This window comes from Macaca fascicularis, chromosome 13, assembly GCF_037993035.2.
Source record: "Macaca fascicularis isolate 582-1 chromosome 13, T2T-MFA8v1.1".
Classification (NCBI taxonomy): Eukaryota; Metazoa; Chordata; class Mammalia; order Primates; family Cercopithecidae; genus Macaca; species Macaca fascicularis.
Window position 1 is genome coordinate 89,523,537 of NC_088387.1, and position 19,774 is coordinate 89,543,310.

Below are 19,774 nucleotides of genomic sequence, written 5' to 3' on the forward strand. Positions count from 1 at the left end.
CAGCTAAAGCAGTGTTTAGTGGGAAATGTATAGCACTAAATGCCCATAGGAGAGAGCGGGAAAGATAAAAAATTGACACCCTAACATCACAATTGAAAGAACTAGAGAAGCAAGAGCAAACAAATTCAAAGGCTAGCAGAAGGCAAGAAATATCTAAGATCACAGCAGAACTGAAGGAGACAGAGACACGAAAAACCCTTTGAAAAAAATCAATGAATACAGGAGCTGGTTTTTTGAAAAGGTTAACAAAATAGATAGACCACTAGCCAGACTAATAAAGAAGAAAAGAGAGAAGAATCAAATAGATGCAGTAAAAAATGATAAAGGGGATAGCACCACTGATCCCACAGAAATAGAAACTACCATCAGAGAATACTATAAACACCTCTACGCAAATAAACTAGAAAATCTAGAAGAAATGGATAAATTCCTGGACACATACACCCGCCCAAGACTAAACCAGGAAGAAGTCAAATCCCTGAATAGACCAATAACAAGTTCTGAAATTGAGACAGTAATTAATAGCCTACCAACCAAAAACAGCCCAGGACCAGACGGATTCACAGCCAAATTCTACCAGAGGTACAAAAAGGAACTGGTACCATTCCTTCTGAAACTATTCCAATCGATAGAAAAAAAGGGAATCCTCCCTAACTCATTTTATGAGGCCAGCATCATCCTGATACCAAAATCTGGCAGAGACACCAAAAAAAAAAAAAAAGAAAATTTCAGGCCAATATCCCTGATGAACATTGACGCGAAAATCCTAAATAAAACACTGGCAAACTGAATCCAGCAGCACATCAAAAAGCTTATCCACCACAATCAAGTTGGCTTCATCCCTGGGATGCAAGGCTGGTTCAACAGATGCAAATTATTAAATGTAATCCATCACATAAACAGAACCGAGACAAAAACCACATGTTTATCTCAACAGATGCAGAAAAAGCCTTCGATAAACTTCAACACGCCTTTATGCTAAAAACTCTGAATAAACTAGGTATTGATGGAATGGATCTCAAAATAATAACAGATATTTATGACAAACCCACAGTTAATATCATACTGAATGGGCAAACGCTGGAAGCATTCCCTTTGAAAACTGGCACAAGACAAGGATGCCCTCTCTCACCACTCCTATTCAACATAGTATTGGAAGTTCTGGCCAGGGCAATCAGTCAAGAGAAAGAAATAAAGGGTATTCAAATAGGAAGAGAGGAAGTCAATTTGTCTCTGTTTGCACATGACCTTATCGTATATTTAGAAAACCCCAAGGCCGGGCGCGGTGGCTCAAGCCTGTAATCCCAGCACTTTGGGAGGCCGAGACGGGCGGATCACGAGGTCGGGAGATCGAGACCATCCTGGCTAACACGGTGAAACCCCGTCTCTACTAAAAAGTACAAAAAACTAGCCGGGCGAGGTGGCGGGCGCCTGTAGTCCCAGCTACTCGGGAGGCTGAGGCAGGAGAATGGCGTGAACCCGGGAGGCGGAGCTTGCAGTGAGCTGAGATCCGGCCGCTGCACTCCAGCCTGGGCGACAGAGTGAGACTCCGTCTCAAAAAAAAAAAAAGAAAACCCCATGGTCTTAGCCCAAAATCTCCTTAAGCTGATAAGCAACTTCCGCAAAGTCTCAGGATACAAAATCAATCTACAAAAATCACACATATTCCTATACACCAATAATAGAGAGCCAAACCATTAGTGAACTCCCATTCAAAATTGTTACAAAGAGAATAAAATACAACTTACAAGGGAAGTGAAGAACCTTTTCAAAAGGAGAACTACAAACCACTGCTCAAGGAAATAAGAAAGGGCACAAACAAATGGAAAAACATTCCATGCTCACAGATAGGAAGAATCAATATTATGAAAATGGCCATACTGCCCAAAGTAATTTATAGATTCAATGCTATCCCCATCAAGCTACCATCGACTTTCTTCACAGAATTAGAAAAAAACTACTTTAAATTTCATATGGAACCAAAAAGAGCCTGTATAGCCAAGACAATCCTAAGCAAAAAGAACAAAGCTGGAGGCATCACACTACCTGACTTCAAACTATACTACAAAGCTACAGTAACCAAAATAGCATTGTACCAGTACCAAAACAAATATATAGACCAATGAAACAGAGCAGAGGCCTCAGAAATAACGCCAAACATCTACAACCATTTGATCTTTGACAAACATGACAAAAACAAGCAACAGGGAAAGAATTCCCTATTTAATAAATGGTGTTGGGAAAACTGGCTAACCATATGCAGAAAACTGCAAATGGACCCCTTCCTTATACCTTATACAAAAATTAACTCAAGATGGATTAAAGACTTAAACATAAGACATAAAACCATAAAAATCCTATTAGAAAACCTAGGCAATACCATTCAGGACATAGGCATGGGCAAGGACTTCATGTCTAAAACACCAAAAGCAATGGCAACAAAAGCCAAAATTGACATATGGGATCTAATTGAACTAAAGAGCTTCTGTACAGCAAAAGAAACTACCATCAGAGTGAACAGGCAACCTACAGAATGAGAGAAAATTTTGCAATCTATCCATCTGACAAAGGGCTAATATCCAGAATCTACAAAGAACTTAAAACAAATTTACAAGAAAAAACAACTCCATCAAAAAGTGGGCAAAGGATATGAACAGACATTTCTCAACAAAAGACACTTATGAGGTCAATAAACATATGAAAAAAAGCTCATCATCACTGGTCATTAGAGAAATGCAAATCAAAACCACACTGAGATACCACCTCATGCCAGTTAGAATGGCGATCATTAAAAAGGAAACAACAGATGCTGGAGAGGATGTGGAGAAATAGGAACACTTTTACACTGTTGGTGGGAATGTAAATCAGTTCAACCATTGTGGAAGACAGTGTGACGATTCCTCAAGGATCTAGAACCAGAATTACCATTTGACCCAGTAATCCCATTACTGGGTATATACCCAAAGGATTATAAATCATTCTACTATGAAAACACATGCACACATATGTTTACTGCAGCACTGTTCACAATAGCAAAGACTTGGAGTCAACCCAAATGCCCATCAATGATAGACTGGATAAAGAAAATGTGGCACATATACATCATGGAATACTATGTGGCTATAAAAAAGGATGATTTCATGTCTTTTGCAGTGACATGGATGAAGATGGAAACCATCATTCTCAGCAAACTAACACAGGAACAGAAAAACAAACACTGCATGTTCTCATAGGAGTTGAACAATGAGAACACATGGACACAGGGAGGGGAACATCATGGTGGGTAGGAGACTAAGGGAGGGATAGCATTAGGAGAAATACCTAATGTAGATGATAGGTTGATGGATGCAGCAAACCACCATGGCATGTGCATACCTATGTAACAAACCTGCATGTTCTGCACATGTATCCCAGAACTTAAAGTATAATAAAATAAAATTTTTTTAATGGCAACATAAGGTGTTGATGCAAAGTACCATGAATATGCAACAGTTAAACATATTTATGTAGTATGAAAATGTATGCATGGAAGAAACTGGTTAGAACCAAATATCAAATTGGTAAGATAAAGAAAAAATAAAGAGTTGTATTTCAATGAGACCCTTAAAAAAAAGAAAAAAAAAAAAGAGGCAACACAGAAAATCTGATAAAGAGGATATCAGTTTACAAGTTTTCTTCATAGAGAATGTAGAATTTCTCCCTTGAAAGAAATGGGGAGGCTGGGCATGGTGGCTCACGTATAATCCAAGTGCTTAGGAAGACCTAGGCGGAAAGATTGCTTGAAGCCAGGAGTTCACGACAAGCCTGAGCAACACAGAGTGGCTTCATCTCAACAAAAAAATAAAAATGTTAGTCAGGCATAGTGGAGCATGCCTGAAATTCCAAGTACTCAGGAGGCTGAGGCGGGAGGATCATTTGAACCCAAAAGTTCAAGGTTGCAGTGAGTTATGACTGTGCTACTGCACTCCAGTCTAGGTGACAGACTAGACCCTGTCTCTAAAAATCAAAGAAAAAGGGAAACAGATAAACATCCATATGTCTAATACAGTATGAACATCAAATAAAGAATAAGTGAATATTAGCTTGGCAGTCAGATTCCAATTTATTTCTCTCAATATCTAAGATGAAAAGAATGGAGGATAATAACCTAGTAAAACAGCATCTGAAATAAAATAACTGTCAAAATTAATTACATATAAAGACAGGCTAGTTGACATACACCAAGTAACAAGGGTGTCTAACAGGTACCCTTATCCAATTGATCCCCCAAACAGAATTCCCTTCTATAATATCGCTGACAAACTATATCTCACAAATGTTTCCAATATGTTAGCCAGCATTTCACAAAATAACCTACCAGAATGAATACATAATGAATGAATGGAACACAAAGGCTGATGACAGTTTTCCCATCATTCAAACTGAAAGAGAAGTTATTTTTACTAATATCTACTCTGCCTAGCAATGGGTATTTTACATGTTGTGTTATTTAATTCTCACAATGATGTATTGGAGGCTGACATTATCTCCACTTAATTCATTATAAAATTGAGCTCAGGCTGGGCACAGAGCCTCACACCTACAATTCCAGCACTTGGGGAGGCTGAGTAAGAGTATCACTTGAAGCCAGGAATTCAAGACCAGACTGGGCAACATAGCAAGACCACATCTCTACAATAAATTAGTCAAGCATGGTAGTATGCTCCTGTAGTCCCAGATACTGGGGAGGCTGAAGTGGTAGGATCGCTTGAGCCCAGGAGGTTGAGGTTGCAGTGAGTTATTATTATACCACTGCACTCCAGCGTAAGCATCGGAGCAGTCTCTGAAAAAACTTTAAAAGGCCAGGCACAGTGGCTCACACCTGTAATCCCAGCACTTTGGGAGGCCGAGGCAGGTGGATCGCGAGGTCAGGAGATCGAGACCATCCTGGCTAACACGGTGAAACCCCGTCTCTACGAAACATACGGGTGTGGTGGTGGGGGCCTGTACTCCCAGCTACTCGGGAGGCTGAGGCAGGAGAATGGCGTGAACCCGGGAGGCGGAGCTTGTAGTGAGCGGAGATCACGCCACTGCACTCCAGCCTGGGCGACACAGCGAGATTCCGTCTCAAAAAAAAAGAAAAAAATGTTAAATAGGGCCGGGTGCAGTGACTCATGTCTTTAATCCCAGCACTTTGGGAGGCCGAAGCAGTGGATCACCTGAGGTCAGGAGATTGAGACCAGCCTGGCCAACGTGGTGAAACCCCGTCTCTACCAAAAATATAAAATTAGCTGGACGTGCTGGCACGCTCCTGAAATGCCAGCTTCTCGGGAGGCTGAGGCTGGAGAATCACTTGAACCCTGAAGCTGGAGGCTGCAGTAAGCTGAGATAGAGCCATTGCACTCCAGCCTGAGCAAAAAAAGAATGAAACTCTGTCTCAAAAAAAAAATTAAATTAAATTAAATTAAATTAAAATTAAAAAAAGAAAAGAAAATTGAGCTCAGTTTACTGACTAGTCACCTCATTAAGTGGCAATGCCAGGATGTGAATCCAAGCTTGTAGGGAAAAGGGGTACGGAGAAGTTGTCAGGGGAAGGATAAAGGTGCAGAGCTGATGCTACAAAAGCCCAATCTACTTTATCACCTATAATCTGGCAGAAACACCTACAGCTAAGAAACAGATACCCCTTTGTCTTTATGTGAACTGAAATTTAAATGGGTCTGAAAAAGAAAGACAGTGTTTTTCTATAGTCCACTTAAGAGATTCTCTGGAGTCAAAGAGAGTAAGTCAAGATGCACATGCCTCACCTCAGAAGGCACATAGGCATCCTAACGTGAACTTCACTATGAAAACCCCTGAATAGATTTCATCCATGCAAACCAAACCCAGGAAAAGCTGGATCCAATAATACTTAATGCTCTTGATGAGGGCTTCTTTTTTTTTAATGTTCTTCTCCTTTTGTCTGCCCATTATTCCTGAGTGTCTAGTCATTACTCTCAGAAATATAATAACCTTCTATGACCTTAGTACAATTCACAAGTGACACAATTTTGCTTGGCTGCCAATGACAGTAATCTTCCCAAAATGTTCTGGATGCAAAAATCAAGGGACACAAGGGTTGGCCAAGGTTCTTAAAAATCTTCTCTCAAGTATCATGGAAAGGACATTTACTGCATTTAATAAGGCTTACTAAGTTGTGATAGCTCAGGTAGGTCTACTATCAAATTTAAACTGTACTAAGAATACATAAATAAGTCACACAAATGCCCAAAATTGGTTGTATATATCTATCTTCCCTCCTATCTACCTACCAACTTTTCTGCCCACCTATCTATACATATGTATATATGCATGTACTATCAGTATAACTGGCTTTGTTCTTGTACTTCCGTGCTTTCTCTGCATTATCTTATACGTTCAGAGATCAAATGTTGGATAAATAAAGTAGGGGAGCTCGGGCATGATGGCTCATGCTTGTAATCTTAGCACTCTGGGAGGTCAAGGCGGGCGGGTCATCTGAGCTCAGGAGTTCGAGACCAGCCTGGCCAACATGGTGAAACCTCATTTCTACTAAAAATACAAAAATTAGCTGGGCATGGTGGTGTGCGCCTTGTAGTCTCAGCCACTCAGGAGGCTGAGGTAGGAGAATTACTTGAGCCTGCGAGGTGGAGGTGGCAGTGAGCCAAGATCACACCACTGCACTCCAGCCTGGGTGACAGAGCCAGACCCAGTCTCAAAAGAAAACAAAAAAAAAGAAAAAAAGAAAAAGCATCCATACCTACCTCATAGTTCAACTAAAGAACCGCAAATACAAAGTAAAAATCTTAAGACGAGCAAAAGAAAATAGGTGGACTAGTTACACAGAAAGAGCAATTGGACCAATACTGATTTCTCAACACCAACAACGAAAACCAAAAACATGGCCAGGAGTGGTGGCTCACGCCTGAGGTCAGGAATTCAAGACCAGCCTGGCCAACATGGTGAAACCCTGTCTCTACTAAAAACACAAAAATTAGCCGGGTGTGGTGGCCTGCAATCCCAGCTACTAGAGAGGCTGGGGTGGAAGAATTGCTTGAACCCAGGAGGCAGAGGTTGCAGTGAATGTAGATTGTGCCACTGCACTCCCACTCTAGCCCGGGCGACAAGAGTGAGACTGTCTCAAAAAAAAAAAAGAAAGAAAGAAAGACAGAAAAGTATCTTCATGGTGCTGCCTAGAATCTTTTAGTCAACAGTTCAAGGAGAGAAACAAGAACATCTCCAAGCAAACAGAAACAGACAGTTTATCACCAAGATATGCTTATTCAAGTGGAATAACTGCTAAATTATTTTACATCACTTTTAGCACACAAAAACGTAACTTTTCAGTTTCACCTGCCCTAAGTGGAAAGAACAATGAGAAAACGTTGCCCAAAGGCAGATGAGAAAAGAGACAAAGGCTACGACCTGACACAGCAGTTTCAAACTTCAAAAAATCGTACATTTTCAAAGTTTGGAAAGTAAGAAGGCCCAATCTCAGTATGAACAAGTTTAAGAAGGATTGAGGCTTTTATCTATTTTTAAAGCTTCCGATATAGAGTAAAAGTTGAAAGCTGTCAGAAGTATTCAGCAGAAAAACTTTCCAATGTAATTAAGCTACTGATGAAGACATAAAACTCTGAGGAAAAAAGAGCAATGAAGATAGAGAACTGCTGTTTCCCCCAGAGCAGTACAGTCAACCAAACATCCACATTCTCCTGAGAAGCTGAATTTCATAAATATCAGAAAAGCATAAAGAAAAACAAATAATGTCTCCAGGTAATACCTGCATAGAGATACAGATTCAGAAATAACAATAGTATGAAAGATGATGGCTTGAAATATATCTGAACCTAGGCCGGGCACAGTGGCTCACACCTGTAATCCCAGCACTTTCGGAGGCTGAGGCAGGCAGATCACTTGAGGTCAGGAGTTTGAGAGCAGCCTGGCCAACATGGTGAAACCCTATCTCTACTAAAAATACAAAAATTAGCCGGTTGTGGTGGTGAGCACCAGTAGTCCCAGCTGCTTGGGAGGCTGAAGTGGGAGAATCACTTGAACCCGGGAGGCAGAGGTTGCAGTGAGCCAAGATTCCACCAGCACATTGCAGTCTGGGTAACAAAGGAAGACTCCATTTCAAAAAAAAAAAAAAGAAAGAAAGAAAGAAAAAAAGAAAGAAATCTATTTGAACGTGCAAAATGAGGAAAAGTTACAGCTAGTAACTCTGGATTAGAATAAAAATAAGTAGGGGTAGGGTGTTGTGGCTCACACCTGTAATCCTGGCACTTTGAGAGGCTGAGGTGGACGGATCACTTGAGGTCAGGAGTTCGAAACCGGCCTGGCCAACATGGTGAAACTCCATCTCTACTAAAAATACAAAAAAATTAGCTGTGCATGGTGGCGGGCGCCTGTAGTCCCAGCTATTCAGGAGGCTGAGGCAGGAGAATCGCTTGAACCCGGGAGGCAGAGGTTGCAGTGAACCGAGATTGCACCACTGTACTCCAGCCTGGGCGACAGAGCGAGACTCCATCTCAAAAAAAAAGAAAAAAAAAGAAATATATCTGAACCTGCAAAATAAGGAAAAGTTACAGCTGATAACTCTGGATTAGAATATAAGTAGGGGCTGGGCGAAGTGGCTCACGCCTGTAATCCCAGCACTTTGTGAGGCCAAAGCGAGCAGATCACTTGAGATCAGGAGTTTGAGATCAGCCTGGCCAACATGGTGAAACCCTGTCTCTACTAAAAATACAAAAATTAGCTGGGCGTGGTGGCGGGCGCCTGTAATCCCAGCTACTTGGGAGGCCGAGGCAGGAGAATCACTTGAACCTGGGATGTGGAGGCTGCAGTGACCCAAGATCACGCCACTGCACTCCAGCCTGGGCAACAGAGCAAGACTCCGCCTCAAAAAAAAAAGTTTGTGACTGTTTCAAATTTTAATTGTTCCAAGGGTTTTCTTGATAAGCCATGAAAACCAGGGAGGAATATGGCCTATCATGTCTAAATAGGAAAGTGCTTGCCAACTCCAACTCATTTCCTCTAAAAAAATTCTCTTCCTGCTATACTTTGCAAGCTTCATTTCCTGTTGCGGACCCCTCTAATTTTTCATTCGTTCTCCTGCCTCTCTCCTTTCCCAACTATCTCCCTCTCTTCCATTGTATAACCTTTAATCCCTATCGATTGAGTTATTAGTGATTCTTAGAACTGTGCTAAATCAGGCCAGGCACAGTGGCTCACACCTGTAATCTCAGCACTTTGGGAGGCCGAGGTGGGCGGATCATGAGGTCAGGAGATGGAGACCATCCTGGCTAACACAGTGAAACCCTGTCTCTACTGAAAATACAAAAAAATTAGCCAGGCATGGTGGCGGGCGCCTGTAGTCCCAGCTACTTGGGAGGCTGAGGCAGGAGAACAGCGTGAACCAGGAAGGCGGAGCTTGCAGTGAGCCGAGATCACGCCACTGCACTCCAGCCTAAGCGACAGAGCGAGACTCCGTCTCAAAAAAAAAAAAAATTGTGCTAGATCTCATTGCAAGGTTTAAGTCCTACTCTTCCCTAAAAATGGGGTGGGGTAGGAAGAGCTAGGTAGCTAAGAAGCAAAGACACACAATCATTATTGAATGATTCAATATGCAGTTAGTTTGATTCTAAATTGTGTGCCATTGACCAAAAGTAGCAGAAGGGGAAACCCATAAAGATTGGATAATTGAACAAACCTTATCAGAAGGGTGGGGCCTTAAAAGATGGGTAGAATTTGGCTGCAACCTCACATCAAGTTTGTAAGGTTTACCAAGGAGGGTCTATGTGTGTCTCATCCACAGGCATAGGCCCAGCACCTATCACAACTCAAATAATATCCTTGGTGTGAGCAAATATTCTAAAAACCCTTTCGTGGTGATCACCAAGGAGATGAAAATCCAGCATCCTCATGATCTAGCTCCTCCCCATCCGGAAAACCTCATCAGCTGAGACACACGCCCTTCACACTCCGCTCCAGGCATTCCAAACAACTGGAATTCCCAAATTCACAAAGACGTTCCAAGTCTCTGTACCTCTCTTTGTACATAGTACATGTCCTTTCCAAGTTCTCTACCTAAAAAATCCCCACCATTCTTTAAGATTCAGTGCAAGTATCAGCCACTTGGTGAAGCTTTCTCTGACCTCCCGGTTCAGAACAATCATATTCTCTCCCTCATTCCTTACTCTGCATTACCTGTTTGTCCAACCTGTATTTTAGTCCTTATCTCACTAAGTTCACTGATATCCACAGCACCTAGCACAGTTTCTGGAACACAACAAGCATTCAAGAGTTTATTAAATTAAATATCAAATTCAGCAGGAGATAGAAGGCCAAAGATAAAACTGGGACTAATAAAAAATTTCCCCATTAAAAACATAAGACATTATGAAATTGGCATTTAGAACACTCAAGCCAGTACTCAATAGCAGTGTTGTTCAATGCAACTTTCCCTGATGTTATTGAGCAGTCTACAGCTGCACTGTCCAGGTGGCAGCCATTAGCTACATGTGGCTTCTGAGCACTTGAAATGTGCCCAGTAACTGAGGAGCTGAATTTGCAATTTCATCTATTCTACTTTATTTGAATTTAAGTAGCCATACATGGCTAGTAACTACTATATTGAACAGCACAGCTCTAGTTAGCAGAAATACTGCATGAAAGTGACAATATAAGATTTTGTAATTAATTTTAAAAGTACTGGGTGACAAAGCGAGACTCTGTCTTTCAAAAAAAAAAAAAGTGCTTTGTAGCAATCACTAATCTTAACAATGAAATGAGCTCCTTCACCAAGTAATCTCTGAAACTGTCCAATAAAAAAGGGGATAATTTTTTAGACACAAACTTCCAAGAGTCCACCATTAGTATGAGAAGCTGGACTACAAAACGTCACATTATTTTATACCTGGAAAGAATTCAAAGATTATTTTATAAGGAAGCAAACCTTGGTTTAGAAGTCAAGTGAACTGCTTGAGTTCACACAGGGAATCAAGAACTAAAAGCTAGATTTTAAAATGCTATGTCAGGCTGGGCATGGTGGCTCATGCCTGTAATCCCAGCACTTTGGGAGGCTGAGGCTGGCGGATCACAAGGTCAGGAGATCGAGACCATCCTGGCTAACACAGTGAAACCCCGTCTCTACTAAAAATACAAAAAACAATTAGCTGGGCATAGTGGCGGGCGCCTGTAGTCCCAGTTACTCAGGAGGCTGAGGCAGGAGAAGGGCATGAACCCGGGAGGCGGAGCTTGCTGTGAGCCGAGACGCGCCACTGCACTCCAGCCTGGGCGACTGAGCGAGACTCCGTCTCAAAAAAAAAAAAGGTGTTTTTTAAAAGGCACACTATATCCACTATTACACCATCTTTGGCTCTACCTCATAGTTGTGAGGAATAAGCTAGTTAATATAATTAAAGACTTCAAAGAGTGCTTGATATGGTGTATACACTACAGAAATGTTAGCTGCATTATCAAAAGCAAGGGAAAGTGTCAGCAGGACTTGGAGTAAGAAACTCCACATCATTGTGCTGGTTCTTGGGCAACTTCTCTAAGTCTCAATTCTTTGTAAAATGATTTAGCTAGACAAGATTATCTCTAAAGGGCCTTTCCAAACTAAAGATTTCAGATTAGGATAAAAGCTGTAGATATGGAAAAGAGAGATCAATATGGGTCCCTTGGGGAAGAATTGGTAAGATTTAAGAACTGGCTAGAAATGCAGAATGGTGGAAAACAATGAGTCAACAATGGAAGCAAAGTTTTGAGCTTTGAAGATAGATAACCCAAGGTTTAAATTTAAAAAGGAGCATGTTGACCCAATAGGCATATATTCTTATTTTAATAAATCAGGAGGTTATCCCTGGAAATGAATATTTGTGACATTCTGGATCAAAATGTCACCCACACTTAAAATGTATGCTAAAACCAAAATCTCTTCTCATGAGATTACTTAAATGCTATGCTAAAATGAAATCCTTAATGGACAATTATAATTACAGACAATGATGTTTAGTACATTCAATAACATTTATTCCAAAGTATCAAATTTATGAAAAGAAATCAATGTATGCATCAGTTACCAAATGACTGTTTTCTTTCTTTTTTTTTTCTTTTTTTTTTTTTTTGAGATGGAGTCTCACTCTGTCACCCAGGCTGGAGTACAGTGGTGTGATCTTGGCTCACTGCAACCTCTACCACCGGGTTCAAGAGATTCTCCTACCTCAGCCTCCCGAGTAGCTGGGATTACAGGCACACACCACAATGTCTGGCTAATTTTTATGTTTTTAGTAGAGATAAGGTTTCACCATGTTGGCCAGGCTGGTCTTGAACTCTTGACCTCAGGTGATCCACTGCGTCAGCCTCCCAAAGCGCTGGGATTACAGGCGTGAGTCACAGCGGAGACTGTTGTTTTGAACACTTTTTCAGTGTGGAAACAACCTAATCCCAGAGTCACAGAGCTGCCTGAAACGTCACAGCAGGACTTGATGACAGTATTTTAACCCGGTTTCTCTTAGTGACTTTATGAGGTCATCTTCAAACAGCTAAAGTACAATATTACCTCTCATGCACTACACATAACATGTTTTCAGCACTGGATGCCACGATCAATTGTTGTATGCCCCAAAGTAGTTCTTTAGAGAATCATGCTTTCATTTAGTGTGACATCCAAAAGAATGCTTTAGATTGTACTGAGAAATATATTTTCAAGATTCTGACCTACTCCTATTATAGACGTAATCAGCCCAGCAAAGTTATGCTGACATTATGATAGGCTCCATTCCACTGTATTATACTGGTGTAACATGTCTGGACAAAAACCTAAATATCATAGTTGTTCATAAAATCCTTTGCTTATATTTCACAGAATTGAAAAAAACAATCCTGCCAACTTTCTGATGATCCTTCAAGGGCAAGATTTCAAATATAATACCCTTCTCTGGGCACTGAATCTTATTTCAGTTATAAGTGACCGTTTGGACAACATTTGGATCAAATCCCAGAACAAAACATTTTAAAAATGAAATCGTTCATGAAAGGTTATAATTCAGTACTAGCTATGAACCTATTTAGACCTAGCCAAAATGGACCATTTTATGACTAGATATACTGAAAAGTGCCATTGATTAGCCTAGAACAGCAACATAAAAAATTCTTAGTTGCAAGGCAAAGCAAATGACATGCTGAAATACAACACAGAAAAGAACTGAGACCTCTTGGGGAATGAGTCACTTAAAGTCACATTTTCCAGCTATCTTAGTTTCTGGTTTGGAACTTAATTTTAACTCACAGAATAGAATCCTCTCCAAAACATACCATATGGTTCCTACTTTTTATTTTATTTTATTTTTTTTATTTTTTTTATTTTATTTTATTTTTTTGAGATGCAGTCTTGCCCTGTCGCCCAGGCCGGAGTGCAATGACGTGATCTTGGCTCACTGCAACCTCTGCCTCCTGGGTTCACACAATTCTCCTGCCTCAGCCTCCTGAGTAGCTCGGATTAAGGTGCCTGCCACCACGCCCAGCTAATTTTTGTATTTTAGTAGAGACGGGGTTTCGCCATGTTGGCCAGGCTGGTCTCACACTCCTGAGCTCGTGATCTACCCGCCTCGGCCTCCCAAAGTGCTGGGATTACAGGTGTGAGCCACCGTGCCTGGCCCAGTTCCTACCTTTTAAAAAGATACATAAGGAAAGCATACAAGGATGTTGGTATGAGAGGGTCAGGTTCCAGAACCAATCCTTGGATACCAAGGGATGACTTACAACATTTATGATCACATCTAATAGGCCCTCTGCTTGACCCCCAGCCTTATGTTACCTAAATATCTTGAAAGAATATAAACTAAGTCCTGGAACAAACGACATAAATGAATCAATTATTATACTGATTGAATAATACTTTCATTATTATCTCTATTTGAATTATGTATGCATGGTCATTTTATCTAAGATTAGCATATGTTTATGTATTTCTGTCCTAGAATAAAATAAAAACTGAGAAATTAGTTTCAACCACTCACCTGGCTTAGTAATATTTATGACTAAACAAGCTATAGTCCTCTCCACTGTATTCTGGCCTAGCTTGTTACTGTAAAAACTCTTTAAGGATTGCGGGCTCAGTGGCCCACGCCTGTAATCTCAGCACTTTGGGAGGCCAAGGCAGGCTGATCACCTGAGGTCAGGAGTTCAACACCAACCTGACCAAAATGGAGAAACCCTGTCTCTACTAAAAGTACAAAATTAGCCGGATGTGGTGGCACATGCCTGTAATCCCAGCTACTCAGGAGGCTGAGGCAGGAGAATTGTTTGAACCTAGGAGGCGGAGGTTGCGGTGAGCCAAGATCGCGCCATTGCACTCCAGCCTGGGCAACAAGAGCAAAATTCTGTCTCAAAACATAACATAACATAACATAACATAACATAACATAACATAACATAACATAACATAACATCTCTTGAAGGAAACAGATGCCCAAAAGGTACAGGAGCCTCTTATATTATATATGTATATATGCATATAATATATAATATATATAAAAATATATAAGGTTGGACGCGGTGGCTCAAGCCTGTAATCCCAGCACTTTGGGAGGCTGAGACGGGCGGATCATGAGATCAGGAGATCGAGACCATCCTGGCTAACACGGTGAAACCCCGTCTCTACTAAAAAATATAAAAAACTAGCCGGGCGTGGTGGCGGGCGCCTGTAGTCCCAGCTACTCGGGAGGATGAGGCAGGAGAATGGTGTGAACCCGGGAGGCGGAGCTTGTAGTGAGCTGAGATCCGGCCACTGCACTCCAGCCTGGGCGACACAGCGAGACTCCGTCTCAATAAATAAATAAATAAATAAAAATATATAATATATATTATATATAACACGAGAGTTATGTTATACCTTCATGAATCTGCTACCTCCATCAAGTACAGATCACTTTTCTCCACACAGAATGATGCTAACTACCACTCCCCATGTCCCTTGGACACACACGTACATATTCATTCCATACTCCTTGAATCCGAAAGGAGTCTGGGCTTTGGAACCAGACACAGCTAAAGTCAAATCCCATCTCTGTCACTCAAAAACTCATGGTCAAGTCCAAGCTCATTTACGTTCACGTATTCCTTCACCACAGGAGAATCTGTTTTTGTTTTGTGTGGCAACTTTCGTCAAAAAAAAACCATCCCCAAAACTAGGAAGACTGGAAACCAAGTGTTAAGGCACCTAAGATTCTCCTCTTTTTCAAAGTCTTTCCCTAGGATACAGTGGGATATCTGCAACAAAGGCAGCAGGAGGCACTTACATGGATGTTTGGTTTATAATTATTTGGCAAATTTTTCATTTAGGTTTTAGGTATTGTTCTGCATGTATATTATACGTTACAAAAAATACTAATAAAATCAAATACAAAATAGCCTCCTTACCTATTGTTAACTTCAGTGAAACTTGTTTTCTATCAACTGTTTTCTTACGCTTTTCTTGATGTACTCAGTAGGATATAGGATAATTCCTTATTCTTTGTGTAATTTAATACTATTTACTCCAGCTTAACTTAGTTAAGGACTTTTTTAAAAAAAAAGAATTAAGGTGAGTACATTTGTTTCCAATGCGGCTTCTTAAAGAACAGAAAAAAATTATAATATCTTTAAACAATTTGAGATAAAATCATACAGCAAATCACCCTTACTCAGTAGGTAAAGTAAGTGAAAGTAGATATCTTTTTTAAACTAAAATGACCAAAAGGAACTCTATAATCTGACAACATAACAACTTGTGATATTCTACATCAAAAAAAAAGAAAGAAACAACTCCAAACAAAAAGGCATTACTACCGGACAAAAAAATAAACAAAAAAGGAGTATATCAGTCAAGTAATTAGAACGGAGCTACATGCCCATATCAAACAAAATCTGCTACATACCTTGATCAATACAGTTTTCAGCAAGAGTAAAAAGCAGAGGTGAGCGTTCCTCAAGCAAATGCTGATGAATATTCACACATCTCAAAGTCCACCATGGCAAGCTCTAGGAAAAAAACACCACGTAAGCTGAAATAAAAGGATACTTTAGAAAACTTTTTACATTAACTGAGATTTTTAGAATTTTTTTACATTCATTAAATTTATTCCTCAATAAGATTACCCATCCACTGCTCTCTTTAGTAATAACAAAACCCACATCTATGTCTTCCATAAGAATAACACCTCACCTCCATTCTCTCCGAGCCTGTATTTTTTTTTTTTTTAGCCATTTGGACTTCCTGATGCCATTTTGAACTTGTCGTCTCCTCCTTTAAAATATAAGTTGTGGCTGGGCATGGTGGCTCATGCCTGTAATCACAACATTTTGGGAGGCTGAGGCGGGTAGATCACAAGGTCAGGAGTTCAAGACCAACCTGGCCAACATGGTGAAACCCCATCTCTACAAAAATACAAAAATTAGCCGGGCGTGGTAGCAGGCACCTGTAGTCCCAGCTACTCAGGAAGCTGAGACAGGAGAATCGCTTGAACCCCAGAGGCGGAGGTTGCAGTAAGCCAAGATCGTGCCACTGCACTTCACCCAGGGTGACAGAGAGAGACTCCTCAAAAAAAAAAAAAAATACACACACACACGTGTGTGTGTATACATATATATATATGTTGTAATTGCCAGGTGCAGTGGCTCCCACCTTTGGGAGGCTGAGGCAGGTGGATCACCTGAGGTCAGGAGTTTGAGACCAGCCTGGCCAACATGGTGAAACCCTGTCTCTACTAAAAATACAAAACAACCAGGCATGGTGATGCGCACCTGTAGTCCCAGCTACTCAGGAGGCCGAGGCAGGAGAATTGCTTGAACCTGGGAGGCAGAGGTTGCAGTGAGCCGAGGATGCACCACTGCACTCTAGCCTGGGCGACACGGCGAGACCCTGTCTCAAAAAAAAAAAAAAAACGGTTGTATTCATCCTGCTCTGTGGCACTCTCTTACCACTTTAATCCAAGTACCAACTCCTTCAGAGGCCTCCCACAAGAACCCCCTATGGGGGTGATTTTTCCATCACCTGAACTTCCAGCACATTATCTGTAATTCCCTTGCAAACACATTCCACTGCATTTTATGTATGTCATGCCAGGTTCCAATACTGTCTACTATCCAACAAGATAAGAAATCCCGTCTTATTCATCTCTATATCCTCCTCAAAGCAATATATTTTACACAATCTACTAAGAAATACCTTGGATTCAGATGTTCCCCCAAACTGAGAAGATTGCTTCCACACCCGTATGAAACCTCTTCCTTACAGTCTTCTCCTGCTAGTGTGGCACATACTGATCTTTCACTTCTTTGAACTTCTACACTGTTCCTAGAAGTTGGCACCATATCGGACAGCACTTGTTTTTCAAGTTTATAACTCTACCTGAGCCATACATTTCTGAGGGCAGAAACCGTTTTTTGTTTTTTTTTTCCTTTTTGAGGCAAGGTCTCATTCTGTCGCCCAGGCTGGAGTGCAGTGGCGTGACCACACCTCACTGCAGCCTGGACCTCCCCAGGCTCAGGTGATCCTCCCACTTCAGCTTCCTGCATTGCTGGGACTACCGGCCATGTCACCACGCCCAGCTAATTTTTATATTTTTTGGTAGAGATGGGGTTTTGTCATGTTGCCCAGGTAGTCCGAAACTCCTGGGCTCAAGTGATCCACCCACCTTGGCCTCCTAAAGTGCTGGGATTACAGGCATGAGGAACTGTACCCGGTCAGAAACTGGATTTTATACACTGTCTTAAATAATGTACAAGCTGAGCTTTTTCTTTTATTCACTGATGCTTTTTCTTACTTGATCAACATATATTAAAAAAAAAAAAGAAGAATAAAAACAAGAAACAACAAGCCAATATAAAAGTATGGCCAGGTATGATACCTTACACCTGTAATCCCAGCTACTCAGGAGGCTGAAATGAGAAGATCCCTCAAGGCTAGGAGTTTATCAGCTGGGCAACATTGTGAGACCAAGTCTCTTTAAAAAAAAAAAAAAAGGGCCAGGCACAGTGGCTCACGCCTGTAGTCCCAGCACTTTGGGAGGCCGAGGTGGGCGGATCACCTGAGGTCAGGAGTTCGAGAGTAGCCTGGCTAACATGGTGAAATCCCATTTCCACTAAAAATACAAAAAATTAGCCAGGCGTGGTGGCACACATCTGTAATCCCAGCTACTTGGGAGGCTAAGGCAGGAGAATCACTTGAACCCGGGAGGCGGAAGTTGCAGTGAGCCAGGATCACGCCACTGCACTCCAGCTTGGGCAACAAGAGTGAAACTCCATCTCAAAAAAAAAAAAAAAAAAAAAAAACAGTATATACAGTGAAGAGTGAAAATCTCTCTTCCACAGTCCCTCCTCCTGCAGAATCCTCCTGTTGCAGAAAAATCTGTGACCAAGGTTTATATTCCTCCAGAGCTTCCTCTGTATATGTGCATGTGTGTATATGTACATGTGTACAAGCAATGATAGGTACTTTTCATAAGCTCATTATAAATTATTTGTAACTATATTACTTTACATTATATCACATGAAAGTCTAAGAATTAGTTTTCCTTTCAGTGACCTACAAATATGAGATGACAATTACCAAAAGGCTTTTTCTTTTGAGATGGGGTCTCACTACACTGTCCAGGTTGGAGTGCAGTGGCTATTTACAGGTGCCATCATAGCACACTGCAGCTTCAAACTCCTGGACTCAAGTCATCCTGCCTCAGACCTCCAAGTACCTGGGATGACAGGTATATGCCACAGCATCTGGCTCAAAAGGACACTTTTGCTTGAAGTTAATTTCTTCATTTGACTAAGAGGTTCCCTTCTAAACTGCTACACACCATAGGCTGGTTCGCTTCTGAAGTGTTATACACCACAACTACTACAACCGTGATGCAACCACAAATGAATTTGGACTCCATGACAAAATCCTTTCAAATTAATACTGTTTCCTCAGTGCATGTGAGGAAATGTAAAATTATCTAATAGCGAAGAAATTTCAGACAGTTTTTAACTGAATTCCCCGAGGTGTTGCCTCATTTTCATTCTTTTCCTATCACTATAGCATGAAGTCAGTTTACGTTTCAATTATCTGTCCCTTATCTGCTGTCAGCAATAAGTGAGTCAGGTCTGGCAGCTTATTCTTTACTTTTCTAGACACGGGAACTTAGATACATCCAGTCAAAAAGATTTCACTTTTAAGAAAACACATAATACAAGACCAGGCACAGTGGCTCACACTTGTATTCCCAGCACTTTGGGTAGCGGGAAGCTCACCTGAGGCCATAAATTCAAGACCAGCCTGGGCAACACAGTAAGAACCCATTTCTACAAAAAAATTTTTTAGATAGCTGAGCGTGGTGGTGCATATCTGTAATCCTAGCTACTCAGGAGTTTAAGGTTATAGTCAGCTGTGATCACACCACTATACTCCAGGTTGGGCAACAGAGAAGAGACTCTGACTCTTAAAAACAAAAAACAAAAAAAAAAATATATAATATGCTGAACTCTTAAAAATCAGATCTATAAATTAACTCTCAAACCAAAAATCTTTATATGGGGGAGGGAAGAATAAAACAAATATAGAAAGCATAGCCTATTTTTCTACTAGTAAGTGTATCAGACCTTTTTTCAGTTTGTCAAGAATTGCTTAATATAAAAATAGAGAGCCATCACAGTAGCTCATGCCTGCAATCCCAGCACTTTGGGAAGCCAAGGTAGGAAGATCACTTGGAGCCACGAGTTTCAGACAAGCCTGGGCAATGCAGTGAGATCCCATCTC

General features: G+C 41.0%; 1 protein-coding gene across 4 annotated transcripts in view; it reads right to left on the reverse strand.

Annotated features, from left to right (window-relative positions):
- TTC27 (tetratricopeptide repeat domain 27) overlaps positions 1–19,774 on the reverse strand; it is a 176,952-nt gene that overhangs the window by 141,388 nt on the left and 15,790 nt on the right. For all 4 annotated transcript variants that reach the window (XM_074011997.1, XM_005576159.4, XM_065527199.1 and 1 more), the window contains one exon: positions 15,918–16,020. In XM_074011997.1, coding sequence (XP_073868098.1) covers positions 15,918–16,020 — 103 coding nt within the window. The remainder of the gene's footprint in view (positions 1–15,917; positions 16,021–19,774) is intronic.